Raw genomic sequence first — 17746 nt, 5'->3', positions numbered from 1 at the left:
CAGTTATTCCTCTTTTTTCCCCCCATAGCTCCCCTCCACCTGGTTCCCACCCCACCCTCTGCCCTTACCCCTGCCACCCACTGTCCTCATCCATAGGTGTACAATTTTTGTCCAGTCTCTTCCCACACCCCCCTCACCCCTTTCCCCCCGAGAATAGTCAATCCACTCCCTTTCTATGCCCCTGATTCTATTATATTAACCAATTTATTCTGTTCATCAGAGTATTTATTCACTTGATTTTTAGATTCACTTGTTGATAGATGTGTATTTGTTGTTTATAATTTGTATCTTTACCTTTTTCTTCTTCTTCCTCTTCTTAAAGGATACCTTTCAGCATTTCATATAATACTGGTTTGGTGATGATGAACTCCTTTAGCTTTTTCTTATCTATGAAGCTCTTTATCTGACCTTCAATTCTGAATGATAGCTTTGCTGGGTAAAGTAATCTAGGTTGTAGGTTCTTTTTTTTTAATATTTTATTGATTTTTTACAGAGAGGAAGGGAGAGGGATAGAGAGTTAGAAACATCGATGAGAGAGAAACATCGACCAGCCGCCTCCTGCACACCCCCCCCCTGGGGATGTGCCTGCAACCAAGGTACATGCCCTTGACTGGAATCGAACCTGGGACCTTTCAGTCTGCAGGCCTACGCTCTATCCACTGAGCCAAACCGGTCTGGCTAGGTTGTAGGTTCTTGCTATTCATCACTTTGAATATTTCTTGCCACTCCCTTCTGGCTTGCATAGTTTCTGTTGAGAAATCAGCTGACAGTTGTATGGGTACTCCCTTTTAGGTAACTGATTGTTTTTCTCTTGCTGCTTTTAAGATTCTCTTTGTCTTTTGCTCTTGGCATTTTAATTATGATGTGTCTTGGTGTGGTCCTCTTTGGATTCCTTTTGTTTGGGGTTCTCTGTGCTTCCTGGACTTGGAAGTCTATTTCTTTCACCAGATAGGGAAGTTTTCTGTCATTATTTCTTCAAATAGGTTTTCAATATCTTGCTCTCTCTCTTCTTCTGGCACCCCTATAATTTGGTTGTTGGGACACTTGAAGTTGCCCCAGAGGCTCCTTACACTATCTTCATATTTTTGGATTCTTTTTTCTTTTTGTTTTTCTGGTTGGGTAATTTTTGGTTCTTCGTATTTCAAATGTTTGACTTGATTCTTGCAATACTCTAGTCTGCTGTTGGAACTCTGTATAATATCCTTTATTTCAGTCAGTGTATGCTTAATTTCTAGTTGGTCCTTTTTCATAACCTCGAGGGTCTCACTAGATTTCTTGGGGGTCTCACTAAATTTATCGGTGGTTTCTAAAAAATTCTTGAAAAACCTTAAAAGTGTGGTTTTGAACTCTATATCCAGTAGTTTGCTTTCCTCCATTTCTGTCATTTGTGACTTGTTTCTTTGTCTCCGCATTTTTTATGCTTCCCTGTGCTGATAGAGTGGCTTTCTGTGCTAGGTGTCCTATAGGGCCCAGTGGCTCAGCCTCCCCAATTACCTGAGGTGGACACTCTTGGTGCACCCCTTTGTGGGCTTTGTGCACAGTCTTGTTGTAGTTAAGTCTTGATTGTTGTAGGTATCACTGGGAGGAATTGACCTCCAGGCCAATTGGCTGTGAGAATCAGCTGTGTCTATGGTGGGAGAACTTCTGTGCTGGAGACACCCTTCTGGGGCAAGACTTGCTTCAGCGGGGCTTTGGTGCTCACTGAGTCTGCCCCCTGAGTGTGTCCCTTATAGACCTGAGGAGTTGTAATCTGGATGGTCCCACTCTGACCACTGGGTACACTGGCTCTTGGATTTCTAAGGAGGTGCTAATTTAGCCTCTGCCTGAGGCTGCCCAGGAGGAGCTATGGAGAGATCTTCAGATTCCTCTTCTTTGGGCTTTGGAGGTGCCCAGATGAGGCCCACCTGTGAAGCAATGCAAGCTGCTGTGGGGCCTTGGACCTTCTTTTGGATGTTCTGGGTCTCTCTGACCCAGCTGCAGTTTGTTAGGTAATTTTCAGATTGCAAAGGGCCAGGGCATTTGTATGCAAAAGCCTCTGTGCACAGCTTGCGTGGGGCAGGGTCTCAGGGGATCAACAGGGCAGAGCAAACAGCTATGGCTGCTCCTCAGTCCTACCCTAAGAGGCCCCGTGTCTCAGTGTCCCAGTAATCACTGCAAGCACATCTGAGAGAAAGCCGCCCTTGAGTTCTGACCGATGCCAGACAGTCCAGTTTCTCCCCGTATGAGTCTGGGTCCCCAGAGACTCACCTGGAACTGGAGTTCAAAGCAGTTGGGAGCTTGAGACTTCCTCCTGATTGAAAAAGACAACCGCATCCTCAGCCGCCAGCCCTTTCGGCGTGCGCCTCCGTACCTCTGCACTTTACTTCTGCACCTCTTCTGAGTCTCAGTGCTTTTCTCTTTCCTTCTAGTTGTAGAATTTCCACTCAGCCAGCCTTCCTGTGGTTCTGGATATCCGTTTTGTCTTTTAGTTGTATTTTTGAAGTGGTTGTGCGAGGCAGCAATTTCCAGTGTTTAACTATGCCGCCATCTTGGTTTCTCTCCTTTAATAGAGTCTTGAGCTAAGCTTAACTCTCTTTGCAGATGGTGTAGAAAGACCAAGACTGTCTTTTGTTTTTTTTTTCCCCTCAGAAAGATGGTGGAAAGAAACCCCCCCCCAAAAAAAAAAATGCAGGCTGAGTCTAGCAACAAGATTGGTATTTATATAATAAAGAGTAGTTTTTTTAAAATGCTAATGAACCGCGTAAAAAAGTTAATAAATGATATATTGATTGTGAAGTTCCAATGGCCCAGGGAGAAACTAGCTTACCTCTTTGACATTTAAATGGACCAGGTTAGACCAAACTTGTTTCGCCAGCAGAAAACAGTTTTCCCCGAGGCTTCGATATTGTGGCCAATTTTGAAATTTCCCACAGGCAACCAACTATCAGGAAACAATGTAGCTAATTTGCATCTGAAAAGCTACAAATTTTCTTCTTGACTTTCCCCAGAAAAAAATATGGTCGTTTTAAAGTCAAAGGCTAGGCCAAGCCGTGTGGGAGCCTCAAAAGTAGTTTTACAGAGCCGCTGGGAACTTGGGACCTTGGAGTTGACTGAATCAAATGATAAAACTTATACCTAGGTATTTTGAATTGAAATAATGCTGAAGTGTTGATCTGAGTATGCCTCGTACGAAATCTAGAGAATAGAATTGAATTTGTTAATGAAATTTGTCTTGTATTGTAGTATGGTAGCAATCTTCTCAGGTAGAAACTTTAGTTTAACTCTAACTCTGCTGTTTGGCTTAACAATAAAAAACTTACTTTGATTTTCTGAATTGTATAAATCATCCCATTCAATTGAATATCTCATTGACTGTAACATGACTATCCCATTGATTGTGATCTTACTGGTTATCGAAGCACATTCTTCTGTACCTGGGAAACAGGACAGCACAATTATCCTAAATTGTCTCAGTGGCCACAGATAATGCGTTCTGGTTGACTCAGTGGTCCCAAGACCAGGACAGCACAATTACTCCAGATAATGTGTTCCTGTCAACTCAATGATCCGGAGACCCAAAACTATAATTATCATGCTCAATCTCTCTTCTGTAACTGCTGTGTGCAAACCAGGGTCCTCATTCTAAACCCTGGGATGTAATCAATACCTTTGTGATTTTTGCCTATCTAAGTCTGGTGTTGAGGCCATCTTATCACTTCCAGATTTGGGAGAGCGAAATGGCCCCTCGGAGTCTTGGATTGCAATAAATGTGACTCTTTAATTCGACTTCTTGAGGTGTCCTTCTGTGATTCGCGGGGTACATTATAAGAGTATTTTTTAAAAATATGAAATTATTATTAATCTGAATGTTTGACTTGTCAGCTCTGGAGGTTTGGGGTTTAGATTGAATTGGGAGAAATTGTGTAGTTGTGGTAGCTAAATGTCTAAAGTGTAGAAATTTATTTTTGAGAAAATAATTTTTGTTTTCTCTGAAATAATTAGGAATTCAAAATATGTTGCTTATTGGTCTGATTAAAAAGGAGGATTGGAGGGGTGGGACTTCCTCACTGTTGCTAAGACTCTCTTGTTTTGCTCCCTGACAACCCCGGCGGGGGTGCACTAGCTGTGGCCGGGCTGCAGCCCCTGTGGGAGCAGCATCCCTCGTTAAGACGTTTTCTGCTCCCATCACGCTGGCAGGGCCTGCGTCCTGAGTCTCCTGGGTGTGTCCTAATTGCCCATCTCGGCACCTCCTGAAAGCCGCCTCGCCTCCAGTGGTCACGGTGGAAGGATCATGGGAGAAGCAGAAGGGAAGAAAGATGAGGCTGATTATAAACGCCTACAGACCTTCCCTCTGGTCAGGCACTCGGACATTCCAGAGGAGATGCGAGTGGAGACCATGGAGCTGTGTGTCATGGCCTGTGAGAAATTCTCCAACAACAATGAGAGTGCCGCCAAGATGATCAAAGAGACGCTGGACAAGAAGTTCGGTGAGGGCTTCGGGTTTGAGATCACACACGAGGTGAAGAACCTCCTGTACCTGTACTTCAGGGGGACGCTGGCTGTGTGCATGTGGAAGTGCTCCTGACACTGTCCCTGCCCTGCCCCCACCCTGCAGGGCTTTCCCCTGCCCCTCCTCCGGGTGGGGAGCAGCCCAGGCAGGGCTGAGTTTTCTGAAGGAGACTGTGGGGTCTTTCTTTTGTCCTGTGTACCCGTGTCCTGAGCCAGGCCCACTGTGTGAATTTTTCGACATCTCTCTCTCCAGGCTCCCAGCCATCTCACTCTGAGTCCCAGGGTGTGAGGGGCAGCAGGCAGTGGTCTCCATGCAGGGAGGCCGGGGGCATGTGACAAGGTAGGAGCGTGGGGAGGTGGGACTTCTCTTACGGGGACATGCCAGCCCCACGTCTCTCGGGGCTACACCCCTTGCATCCGGGAGCCCCCTGCCTTCCACCCAGGGCCGCTGGCAAGTGACCACTGCCCTTGTCTTTATGGACCGTATGCAAATGGCCCCAGGAAGGAGCCTCCCTTCCAGGGGCACCGGCAGCTTCTCTCCTCGTCCTCCGTCCTCCGGGGAAGTGGGGACTCCCCAGAAGCCCCTTCCCTGAGCTGGCCCCAGGCTGAGCACCACTGCATCTCATGGGCCCCAGCTTCGGCCTGCGGACCAAGCAGCCTCCCCCCCACCCACAACCGCCAGGTTTCGTCCACCTTTTCCACTGCCCCCAGCCTGCAGCTGAGGGCATGGGAACTGCTGCCCGGCAGTTTCTCAAGGTGTCACTGAGCCTCCAGCGAGCCGCCTGGGCCAGGAGTGCCCTCGCCGGTGTCCCGTCTCAGCAGGGAACCTGGCCTGCCAGTTACTTCTCATCAGGGACCGCATGTTGATTTGTACTTCTTCTCTTTGTGGTTTTCTATATTCTTTTTAAGTGTGGGGAGAGTGCTTTAGTAGAAGGATGAATCCTATTTTACATAGCGGTCTTATTTATATAAATGTCTTGGTTTTTACAATTAAAATGGACAAAAACTGAAAAAAAAGGAGGATTAATTTTGTGATCTTAACTGAAATTTTTAATACAAAAACCAGTTTAAATTTAATTGATATTCTTTAAGATAATTATAAAAGGTATAAACAGCTAATGAGATTTCTGCTTGTCTGAATATAATGTTGGCCATCTATCTTTTAGGGATTTTGGTTTGCCCTTCCCTTGTTTATTGTGAGACTAAACAAATCATCTTTTCTGTTGGAGAACAGTGTAGACACCACCATGTTGGCAAAATGGCTTGCTGCTTCCCTGGGGGCCATCATCTTGAAACAGCACAGGCCAACCCCTCCCTTTGAATTGGCCAATCAGGAAGGATCATGCGCCTGAGTCCCAATCAAGAACAAGGGACAGGTCACGTGGGTTGTTAAGGCCTCTGCATCAGAAAGAACTTGCAAAGATTCAGAGCCAAGTTCAAAGAGGAAACTCTAAGGGGAGTAGCCTGTGTCCCATGAGGGACACCAGGCAGCCAAGGGTCAGGATCCCCCGTGGGGGCATCTGCCAGTGATGCTCCACAGATGGTCATGTAAATCCTTACTGGTAAGATAGTCTGCTTGTTACTGGAACTTGCCTGCCTAAGGGCTATGGTGGATCCCAACCTCAATAAAAGGATGACAAGGCCTGAGCACAAGTGGAGTCCATCGTCTTGGGATGGGCTCTTGCCTGACCCCCCAATTTCCAAATTATCTCTTGTCTAGTCTCTTTCATTTGTGTGCGACCCCTCTTCCAGATCCTGAACCACGCAGGGCATGGGGGAAACAATACACAGCCACCCACAATGAAGGCTGCACCAAGCCTGTTCAGAGTATGAGGAGAAGTCGACTGGATTGGCCAGGACTGAGGGCTCCTGAGCCAGGAGAGCAGTCCTTGGAGCTGCGTATAGACCAGAAGCAGAGGAATGAAATGGAGAACAGAACTTCAGCCTGAAGACAGGCATGCACACAGTCTTCAATGTCAGGGGATAATGAATGGGCGCCACCTGAGGGCGGTGGGGTTGTGAAAGAAGACTTTCCCTGCAAGCTGCTGCTGAGCCACCACTTAGGAGACGTCCCAGGTCAGGACTGTGGCGGGGTCACAGCACCTTAGTGTTGTCCTGAGCCTCGGGGCAGGGTGACCCTGTGCCTTTCTGTCCAGAGCGCAGGGCTGGGAAGACTGTGGTTAGGTTTAGGGCTAGTCTGTGAGGAGGACAGCAGCGTGAGGACACAAAACCTGAGGATTTCTTGCAGATGTACAGTTTTCTTATTAATTAAAAAATGGGACTGTATGTTGTTAATTTGATATTTGGAATTTTCTGTGGTTACAATTTGAGTGTGCAATCCAGTCAATTGGTACTTTTAGACAGTGAGGTGAATATAGCGAAAAGCCAGAGCCCAGCCGGTGTGTCTTAGTGGTTGAGTGTCGACCCATTGTTATAGAGTAGGGAATTTTTTTAGGCCTGCTTAATTACCTAGCTGACTCAGCAGCTTGACAGCCTGTGCAATGTTTCTAGGAACTGAGCTCACACACCTGAGCAACGGCCTACAAAGAACAAACAAGATCAACACTCCCAAGCTACAGGCCTACAAAGTGTTGTGGACCAACATTCGCGAGAGTAAGACCACCAACTCCAATTAGGTCTTAAGCAGCAAGTGAGGATTTATTAAAAGCTGGCCAGTGACTGCCGTAGGCATTTTCTCCTGACAGCGTTGAACCTGGTTCTAGGCCAGCCTTTTATACACAGAAAGTACAAAACGGTTGGCTAAACACACACAAAGTTACCTGGGACACAGACACAAAGTTATCAGGGCTACATTAATCAATACTGCCCCGTTACCAAGGTATTATTAATCAACTTTGCCCCGTTGCTCCAGCTACTAATATAAACTTAGCCCATACCCTAAACTACCCTTGACTACAGTTGGTTCCATTTCCCTAGTAACTGCCAACATACCTGAGATGGACATTCAGAGGTTAAGAGATTTTACAAGGGGGGCTTAACTGTAACAAAAGAACAAACAGATCAAAATTAAGAATAGTCCTGACCTTTAAGTTACCCAGAAATGAATAACAGGAGGATGATGAGTAGCTTGGCTAAAACTACACAATTAGCTTTTGTAACTTGTCTTTGCTTGCTATGGGAACCTGAACACGGATGTAGTTGTCCCCTTTAAATATTGGACTCTGCAAATGGTCATGGCCACTTCTCTCTTGAGCTTCCCGAGTGGAGGAGAGGGCACTGGCCAGTCAATAAAGGCTCTAAATTTTAATCAGTCTTGAGTTCTGGTCATTCTGTCACTCGTGCTCCACAACACTATGAACCTTTTGAGCTCAGCGTGTCAGCATTTTGAAAAACCCTAACTTAACTCTGGTGCCATCACAGATAGAAATTTTTAGATATTTGCAACCATAGTAAAACAAAGATGTATATTTTTGATATTTTATATATTTAAATGCCATTTAAGCAAGAAAAATCAACCAAAAAAATGAGCTCTAGTGTCATCTCTGACATGCATGTCATAGGTTCCCCATCACTGAACTAGAAGATCACGGATTGATTCCTGGTCAGGGCATATGCCTGGGCTGGGGGCTCAATCCCCAGTGGAGGGTGTGCAGGAGGCAGTCGATTGATGATTCTGTCTCATCACGCCTCCCCCAGACTCCACCAGCTGAACTTGGCACAGGCCACCTGCAAACAGAGAAACAGGCCGAGAACTGCCCTATGTGACCCAGTCCCCAGGAGTCTGATGCACAGGAACGCACCTTTGACAGCCAAGAGAAGGGCAGCCCAGATGAGCACAGATCCCATGGTGGGGACACTGAGGAGGGGCTCACGCGGGAGGGCTCCTCTCCAGGGTCTGCAGGGACCCCATCTGGCAGGCTTTCATGAACAGGGGAGGGGCCGTATTTGCATGTCTTTCCCTGAGGACCTGTTCGACCTGCCAGGGGTGTCCTCCCTCCCTGCGGTCACGTGGGGAGGCGGGTGGACCAGGGTGCCTAGGTCAGAACTCAGTGACACACGGCTGGTCTGAACATTCTAGTAGCTTGTCTATGGATAGTAATAGACACACTCCACCAGGACAGAAAGTGGGACCTTTAAGGTTCTCCAGGGCAGGTTGCACATAAAGCCTCTCAAGAGACACCCTGGGACAGGATTGTGGAGATGACAGTGCTCCCTGGTGGTTCTTCTGAACCTCACATTCTGAGAACAGGTGTCTGAACCAGCTTCCTGAGACAAGGCAGGTATGTCTGCTATGGGGAAGCCTTCCCCAGCATTTTTGAAAGAGTGGCAGCCCCAGTCCTGCTGCTTGTACAGAGGTGGTTCTCTGCAAGAACGCCCTGGGCCTCAGGCGGCCGCCTTGGGGGAGAACCTGAGGAACAGAAGCCTCCGAAGCCTAGGCCTCTAGTGCCAGGCCCTCATCTTGCACGTGGGAGGTGCTGTCACCCGGCCTGGGGTGCACACTCAGCATCCTGGACAGTGCATCATGCGACACAGCAGTGCCTGTTCAGCTCAGGGATCATGTTTTCTGATATTTGTGGGGGACCTTCCATGACTGTTGGCAGTGGAGCTGCAGGGAGAGGTGAGCACAGGGGACAGACTCACCTTGGACAGAGAACAGTTCCCTGCTGAGGAACCGGGCCCCTTCAGGACAGCCCCTGGGACCCTGTGCCTGTGAATTCTAGGATTGTGCCCAAGATCATATGAGTAAGTCTCAGTGGAGAGGACAGCAAATCCCGCCCTGCTCTCTCTGAGACACGAGGAAGTGGGCCCACCTCTGCAGGGGGTGGTTTTCATCCATGGCTTTCAGGGTCTAAAAGGTCATTTCCTCCATTTTTTCATGGGCAAAGCCTTGAGTACAAAGTTTTACCACTTGGTGGTCAGTCATCTAGAAGCCGTGTGCACAGGGTGGCTTCAGGTCCCATTGTCAATGTGGCCCAATGCTCAGGCGACCCTGGGAGTGGGGCATCACCAGGCACCTCTCCCAGTTGCTCTCTCCTCTTTCTCCTCACAGGGGAAATGTTAAGTCATTCATTTAAGGCAGAAACAGGTAAAAGGGATGAAATTTACTTTTTTTTCCCTCCACCAACAAAATTTTAATTATGTATATTTTGAAATTTGGTATACCTGTAATATTAAAAAACTTTTTTTTCTTATTTTCAAAAATAATTTTTTATGACGTTCAAGTGGAAAACCTATGTTTATATTTTACAGAAGGTGGAGGAAAGTTATACCATTCTTTGCCAAAGGCTGGCTGGATCAACCCTCATAGATAAGCACCCAGGTATGTGAAAGTTGTAGATTCCAGACCCTGGAATGATCCTGCCTGAACAAATACATAAAATGGTTTCTTATTCATTAAAGTAGAAACCTTATGAGATTCCCTTTCTTCTTTGTCTTTAAAAAACTGTTTGCAAAAATAAAAATAAATAAGACTTAAAAATGTTTCCAAACATCAAAAATCACCCCCTCTCCCCTTTGCACAGCGGGAGGCAGAGCAGAGGGGCTGCTGACCCTGTGCCCTGGGGCCGCCTGCGCTGTAGCTCCTGACCCAGGCCTGGCCCTCTTGGTCTAGCTGCTCTTTGTCTCCATGGCTGCGGGTGGTGCTGAGCTCAGCACAGCAGTTTACGGTCATTGGCTCTTGGATGAGGCTGTCCTGGTCCAGAAACAGAGACAGAGCTGGGCCCGCGGAGTTCACAGTGTTCCCCAGGTGTCCAGTGTCCTTTCTTCTTACTTTGATCCCCCATGTCCTTATTCTTCCTGATAAAAGCTAGAGCTGCACGTCCTGGAGGTGGTTGGAGTTTGAACATCGACACATCCTGGCCCCGGTGTGGAGGGAGAGAGAGTGACAGAGGGTCTGCCTGGGAAGCTTCAGGGCAGGCCTGTCCCAGGCCCAGAGCAGGACTGTCCTTCCCAGTCAGCAGCTGCTCTGCTGTCCACGAGGGAACCTCCACTCCACACTGTGCGCCTCATGACCAGAAATTCATTTTGATTAAGCACAAAAACCAAATGCACAAGATATGAAATTTTATTTAGACTTAAGAAAATGAGAAAATCAGGTGTATTTATTTGACTCCATTCCATATTTGAAAGCACATCTTAATTTTTATTTTGCTGTGTTTTATTTTAATTACGTAGTGAGACTTTTGGCCCTTTACATTTAGTTCACCAAAAAACCGTGGCTCCTGAAGCAGAGAGCTCAGGAGGGGGTGGCAGGGGGCTGGGTGGAGAGGAGAGAGCATCAGGGAGGAGTAGTTCCAGCCTTCCACTCTGTCGCCGCCTCTGCTGCCCAGTGGCTGCTCCCATGGGACCTCAAGGCAGAGCCTCCTGTGGTCTTGTGCTACCCAGGGGGGAAGCACCTCTGCTGCAGCTGGGATCATCGTTAACAAGAGCCCGAATGTGCTATACAGTAGGCACTGGAAAATGGGCGTGTTTTCTTCTATTGCTTTCTTTCCTATTTAGGGTTGGGATTTGGGAGGGAAAGGAAAGCAAATTTTATTTTCCTGTTTATTCCAAGCTGAACAGCTCGGATTGCTGGACCCTCATTTAAATTTGTTTTTCTTAATATTATTTCATTTTTATAATTATACATTGGACTTCAGCACATGTGTACAATTGTTCCTGCAGATGAGTAGGAAGTAAAAAGCAAAAACAAGTGGAGATGCCTCAGATGGCGGGGTGGGATTCCGAGGAGGGCAGGGTGGCAGCAGGTGAGTTTGGGAAGGTCCGCAACTGAATCACTCCAGAGTTGAGCAGTGGCTGCCACTAGGCACAGGTACTGCTGCTCCTGCAGCCAGTAACATTTTAGTACCTGGAGGTTTGACTCTGATGTTTGCATGGATGGTGCCAAAGGGCTATTGATTTGAAAGGAGACCCAAGAGTGAGTGGAGGAAGGGTGGAGGAGGCAGAGCTGCCTGAACCAGCTTCCTGCTGGCTGATCTCCCCACTGGTGCCTGCCTGCCTGCCTGTCTCAGGGACGCAGGCCAAGCGCACTGGACCTGCTGGCAAACTGGGGGGACGCTTGCTCCAGGATGGCCAGCAGTGTTGGCAGCACCCCACAGAGGATAAAGGGTCAGAGTAGTGGCTTACCAGGTATATATGTTTTGGAGTAGTTTTGCCAACTAAAAGGAAATCATTTAACAAATCTTAAAATTCTGTTAATATGCAAGGAGTTCACCCACTGCTCTCATCTTTCAGTAGTGCCGTCTGAACGCTGGGTAGTCCAGATGTGATATTATTCTTCCCTGCAGCCCAGTTACACACATGCACACTCATCACAAATAGGAGGATTCCCAGTTACTGTTATAAACACCACTACAACTACAACAAGTTCATCGATGTCCAGGTTCCTGTTTCTGTTTTTTCAAAACTGACTTCTGTTTTTAGTAAACTAAACAGCTTGTATTGCTGTACCCTCATTTATAAATTATAATTATATTTTGGTTCATAGACCAAGTATAAATTAAATAAGAGTGGGATTTAACATTTTAGAAGCAGAAGCTAATATATAAGTAGAACTTGAAACTTCTGGTCTCTTAAGAGAAGCAGGTAGCAACTAGATGGTTACATGGTGTGGCTGGGAATAATGCGCTTACTTAGCTCAAAAGTTCTGCCTCTGGCCACTGACACTCAGACCATCAGTGGGCATGGAATCAGGAGAAAGCTAATATAAAGAGAACTTCTGTCTCAACTTCAGACACTACAGGGAACCTGCATAATTCCTTAGCACTCACTTAAGAAGCCTGGTAGGTTAGCAAAATTTTGGTTTCTCCTATAGCTCAGTCAATATCTTGTCCTTGGCAACTGTTTGCTTTTCTTTTCCATGCAGTTTAACCTCTCCTTGGAACAATAACAGGGCTAACTGGGAAAATACTTTGACCACAGCTCTAGTACTTTCAAATAAATGTCTATCTAGATTTTCAAAGAAAGCCCCCAAATGAAGTCTAATTTTGAAAAGATCCCACCATTTGAGTGTTCTTTCTATCTTACCAGCTGAACTTCTTCCTCCTCCTCCCTAGCCTGGCCTCCCCCACCTTGCACTTTGTACTAGCCATTATCATCACATCTGTTTAACTTTGATATTAGATCTGCCTTTCAGGATGATGGAATTCATCCTGTCCTTGAGTGGAAATGGTTCAGTTACCATCAGAGTCATTTTCCTAAAAGTTATGAGACTAGAAGCTGGAATCTACCTCCACACTGAAGAATCCAGAGGTAGTGGACTGTTGGGGGCCAGATGTAAGCTGGAAAGGTCCTTGCACCTGAAGGGGCTAGCAAGGCTGGGATCCTTACCCACACAGTTTTCCCAGACTTGTTTGGATGGCGTTTATTAGTAGAATGAGAACAGCCTTTCGTAGCTTACCAAGAAGTCTGTAATTATTTACTGAGATATGCTGTACTGAGAACTTGTCCTTCTGCTGTGTCCCTCCCTTAGAGATTAAGAGGAACAAAGAATACATTCCTCTTGATAGACCTCCTATTCAGTGTGTTATGTATAAATAGTATTGTGTGGCTAATAAAGTTGCTTCAGTTCATCAAGAGAACTGGGGTCCTCCCGATCCCGCTTTCCTGTCTTTCTTTCTTTTCTCAATTCCCACCTCCCTGCCTCAGCCCGGCTCAACCCTGTCAGGCTGGCCCTGACAGTGGACAAAGCACTTTCCCAGAGCAGGGGAGCTGGCTTAGCTGTGGAAACGGCCTGCGGGGCCCTGTGCTCTCTCCTAAGGCCTCATGGCTCCTTTGTTATTAAATGGCAAATTGCATTTGAAGTAGGAACAAAGAACAGAGTTAATCCAGGGAAGTCACTGGGCTCTCCGGTGCTCTAATTTAAAGTGCTGATCACTGTCCGGGAAGTGCCATGTTTTATATACCTTGGTATCAGCTCATCTGGACTGCTTGAGCTTTCTTGGCTTTTCAAATCTACTGTAACTATTTTTACCAGAGGCCCGGTGCACAAAAAACTGTGTACTTGGCGGGGGGGGGGGGGGGGGGGGGAGTCCCTCAGCCCAGCCTGTGCCCTCTCGCAGTCTGGGACCCCTCGGGGGATGACCACCTGCTGGCTTAGGCCCAATCCCCAGGGGATTGGGACTAAGCTGGCAGTCAGACAATCCTCTGGCAGCCTGGCAGCCCTTGGGGGATGTCCACTTGCCAGCGGGGAGCAGGCCTAAGCTGCAGTCGGACATCCTTAGTTCTGCTGAGGAGGTGGGAGAGGCTCCCACCACCACCTCTGTACTGGCAGCCATCAGCCTGGCTTGTGGCTGAGCAGAGCTCCCCCTGTGGGAGCAAACTGACCACCAGGGGGCAGCTCTTGCATTGAGCATCTGCCTCCTGATGGTCAGTGTGTGTCATAGTGACCAGTCATTCCCAGTCCTTCTGCTGTTAGGGTCAATTTGCATATTACCCTTTTATTATATAGGGTAGAGGCCTGGTGCATGGATGGGAGTTGGCTGGTTTGCCCTGAAGGGTGTCCCGGATCAGGGTGGGGTCCTGCTTGGGTGCCTGGCCAGCCTGGGTGAGGGGCTAAGGGCTGTTTTCAGACTGGCCACACCCCCTTCAGGGAGGGGGTCCCCGCTGGGGTGCCTGGCCAGTCTGGGTGAGGGGCTGATGGCTGTTTGCAGGCTGGCCACGGCCCACAGCCACTCAAGCTCCCAGTGGAGGTTGGCTGGAAGCAGGTATCTAGGATTTATTTATCTTCTATAATTGAAACTTTGTTGCCTTGAGTGGAAGCCACAGCCAGCCATGGCAGGCAGGAAGCTTGGCTTCCTCCATCGCAGGGGCAACCAAGCCTCCTGTTTGCTCCAGTTCCATGCCTGCCGGCTACCATCTTGGTTGGGTTAATTTGCATGTAGTCGCTCTGATTGGCTGGTGGGCATGGCTTGGGCATAGGGGAGGTGCAGTCAATTTACATGTTTCTATTTTATTAGATTAGATACTGTATGGGTAGTACATTTCATAAACTTTTGGGCTTTTTAAAAATGTTTTTACTGATTTTTAGAGAGGAAAGGAGAGGAAGAGAGATAGAGAAACATCAGTGATAGAAACTCATTGATCAGCTGCCTCCTGCACAACCCTACTTGGGATAGAGCCTGCAACCTGGGCATGTGCCCTGACCAGGAATCAAATCGTGACCTCCTGGTTCATGGTTGACACTCAACCACTGAGGAACACTGGTTGGGCACTTTCAGGCTGTTTTATGAAATACAGCTCCCATGCAGTATAATAAATAGTTATAGTTTATCACAAAGGGAAAAAAAAGGTTTTATTTGATTTTGGAGGAGAGGGGAACTAATGTGATTGTGGAGGGGAAAGTCTTTTTTCTTATTTTCAGAGGCTAAAGAAATATGTTTTCTGGGTTTTCTCTAATTGTATCTTTTTTCTTTTTGATGTTGGTAAGTTTGGTGTATTACATGGAGTCTCTGTATTTTAAGCCAGAAGCTGCTTTCTCTGAAAGTTGTGTGGCATGTCACTGGAACTACTAGGGCTTTGGCCAATATTTTCTTCCCTGGAGGGCACTGAAGGCACCATCGATAACTGAGTACAGAGGACCTCAAAATAGAACATGAGGAGGGCCTTCCCATCATCTCTGTTCCTTTTTTCTCCTAATATTACAATTTTTGTTTTTTAATTCATGATTTTTCTACCCCTTTTCAAAATGTTCTGCAAAATTGTTCTGTCCTCAAGAAAAGAGTTCCTTTGCTTCATTCCTATGTCTTCCCCCCTAGTCCTGATGGTTTTGATAATAAGTAGGTTGGGAAAATGGACCTACTAGAAGGAAGCTCTGCCTGCATTTCCAGGGCCACACATGAGCAGATGTGCTGCAAAGACCCCTGGGATATGCACACTGGGTTGTTGTTAACACTCCTCTTCCTACCAGAACCTTTTCTTCCCTTTTTCACCACACAGTCATTGTAAGAATGACAACTATCTTTAAAAAACACCTATTAATAATCATGTATTTTTTTTCTTTCTTGGTATTACAAATGTGTCCTCATCCCCCCATTAACCCCCAACCTCTCCCCCACAAGCACACTCATGCTCCCATCCCCCTGTTGTCCATGTCCATTGGTTTGGCTTATATACGTGTATACAAGTCCTTCGGTTGATCTCTTCCCCTTACCCCTGCCCTCCCCTACTTTCCTTCTGGGGATTGATAGCCTGATCACTGTTTCTCAGTCTTTGGATCTGTCCCTTTTCATCAGTCTATGTTGTTCTCTATAATCCACAAATGAGTGAGATCATGTGGTATTTATCTTTCTCTGACTGGCTTATTTCACTTAGCATAATGCTCTCCAGTTCCATCCATGCTGTTGCAAAAGGCAAGAGTTCCTTCTTTTTTACCGCAGCATAGTATTCCATTGTGTAGATCTACCCTAGTTTTCTAATCCACTCATCTGCTGATGGGCACTTAGGCTGTTTCCAAATCTTAGCTATGGTGAATTGTGCTGCTATGAACATAGGGGTGCATATATCCTTTCTGATTGGCGTTTCTGGTTTCTTGGGATATATTCCTAGTAGTGGGATCACTGGGTCAAATGGGAGTTCCATTTTTAGTTTTTTGAGGAAGCTCCATACTGTCCTCCACAGTGGCTGCACCAGTCTGCATTCCCACCAGTAGTGCAGAAGGGTTCCTTTTTCTCCACATCCTCTCCAACACTTGTTGTTTGTTGATTTGTTGATGATAGCCATTCTCACAGGTGTGAGATGATAACGCATTGTCATTTTGATTTGCATCTCTCATATAATTAGTGACTTTGAGCATGTTTTCATGTCTTCCGGCCTTCTGTATATCCTCTTTCGAAAAGTGTCTATCTAGGTCCGTTGCCCATTTTTTTATTAGATTGTTTATCTTCCTTTTGTTAAGTTTCATGAGATCCCTGTAAATGTTGGAGATTAAACCCTTATTGGTGGTATCATTGGCAAATATGTTCTCCCATGTAGTGGGTCTTCTTGTTGTTTTGTTAATGGTTTCCTTTGCTGTGCAAAAGCTTTTTATTTTGATGTAGTCCCATTTGTTTATTTTCTCTTTAGTTTCCATTGTCCTAGGAGCATTATCAGAGAAGAAATTCCTTTGGCATATGTTTGCAATTTCGCTGCTTGTGGATTCCTCTAGTATTTTTATGGTTTCCCATCTTATGTTTAAGTCTTTTATTCATTTTGAGTTTATTTTTGTGTATGGTGTGAGTTGGTGGTCTAGTTTCATCTTTTTGCATGTATCTGTCCAATTTTCCCAACACCATTTATTGAAGAAACTGTCTTGACTCCATTGTATGCTCTTGCCTCCTTTGTCGAATATTAATTGGGCATAGTGGTTTGGGTCGATTTCTGGGGTCTCTATTCTATTTCATTGATCTATATGTCTGTTCTTGTGCCAGTACCAAGCTGTTTTAAGAACAATGGCTTTGTGATACAGTTTGATATCTGGTATTGAGATCCCACCTACTTTGTTCTTCTTTCTCAGGATTGCTCCAGCTATTCGGGGTCTTTTTTTATTCCAGATGAATTTTTGGAACGTTCGTTCTAGATCTGTGAACTATGCCGTTGGTAATTTAAAGGGGATTGCATTGAATTTATAGATTGCTTTGGGTAGTATGGACATTTTGATGATGTTGATTCTACCAGTCCATGAACATGGTATGTTCTTCTATCTGTTTATGTCTTCCTCTACCTCTTTTTTCAGTGTCCTTTAGTTTTTTGCATATAAGTCTTTTACTTCCTTAGTTAAGTTTATTCCTAGGTGTCTTAATATTTTTGGTGCGATGGTAAATGGGATTGCTTTTTTAGTTTCACTTTCTGTAAGTTCACTATTGGTGTAAAGAAATGCCATGGATTTATTAGCACTAATTTTGTATCCTGATACATTGCCAAATTCATTTATTAAGTCTAATAATTTTTTGATGGAGTCTTCAGGGTTCTCTATGTACAGTATCATGTCATCTGCAAATAAGACAGTTTTACTTCTTCTTTTCCAATCTGGATGCCTTTTATTTCTTCTTCTTGTCTGATGGCAACGGCTAGTACTTCCAGTACTATGTTGAACAGGAGTGGTGAGAGGGGGCATCCCTGTCTTGTTCTTGTTTTTAGGGGAAAAGGTTTTAGTTTTTGCCCATTGATTATGATGTTGGCTGTGGGTTTGAAATATATGGCTTTTATTATGTTGAGGTATGATCCCTCAAATCCTATCTTGCTGAGAGTTTTTATCAAGAAATGATGTTGGATTTTGTCAAATGCTTTTTCTGCATCAATTGATATGACTATGTGTTTTTTT

General features: G+C 45.9%; 1 protein-coding gene across 1 annotated transcript; it reads left to right on the top strand.

Moving 5' to 3' along the window:
* The first annotated feature begins 4261 nt into the window (after positions 1-4261).
* Positions 4262-4564, top strand: LOC138999155 (dynein axonemal light chain 4-like). Its single transcript, XM_070401245.1, has one exon. The coding sequence runs from the start codon at positions 4271-4273 to the stop codon at positions 4562-4564; it is 294 nt and encodes a 97-aa protein (XP_070257346.1). The 5' UTR covers positions 4262-4270.
* Positions 4565-17746: the final 13182 nt, after the last annotated feature.

The sequence above is a fragment of the Myotis yumanensis genome, unplaced genomic scaffold (genome assembly GCF_028538775.1).
Source record: "Myotis yumanensis isolate MYYU_CA2020_CCGP unplaced genomic scaffold, mMyoYum1.0.hap1 SCAF_1, whole genome shotgun sequence".
In the NCBI taxonomy this organism is placed as follows: Eukaryota; Metazoa; Chordata; class Mammalia; order Chiroptera; family Vespertilionidae; genus Myotis; species Myotis yumanensis.
This window is presented reverse-complemented; position numbering and strand designations above follow the sequence as displayed.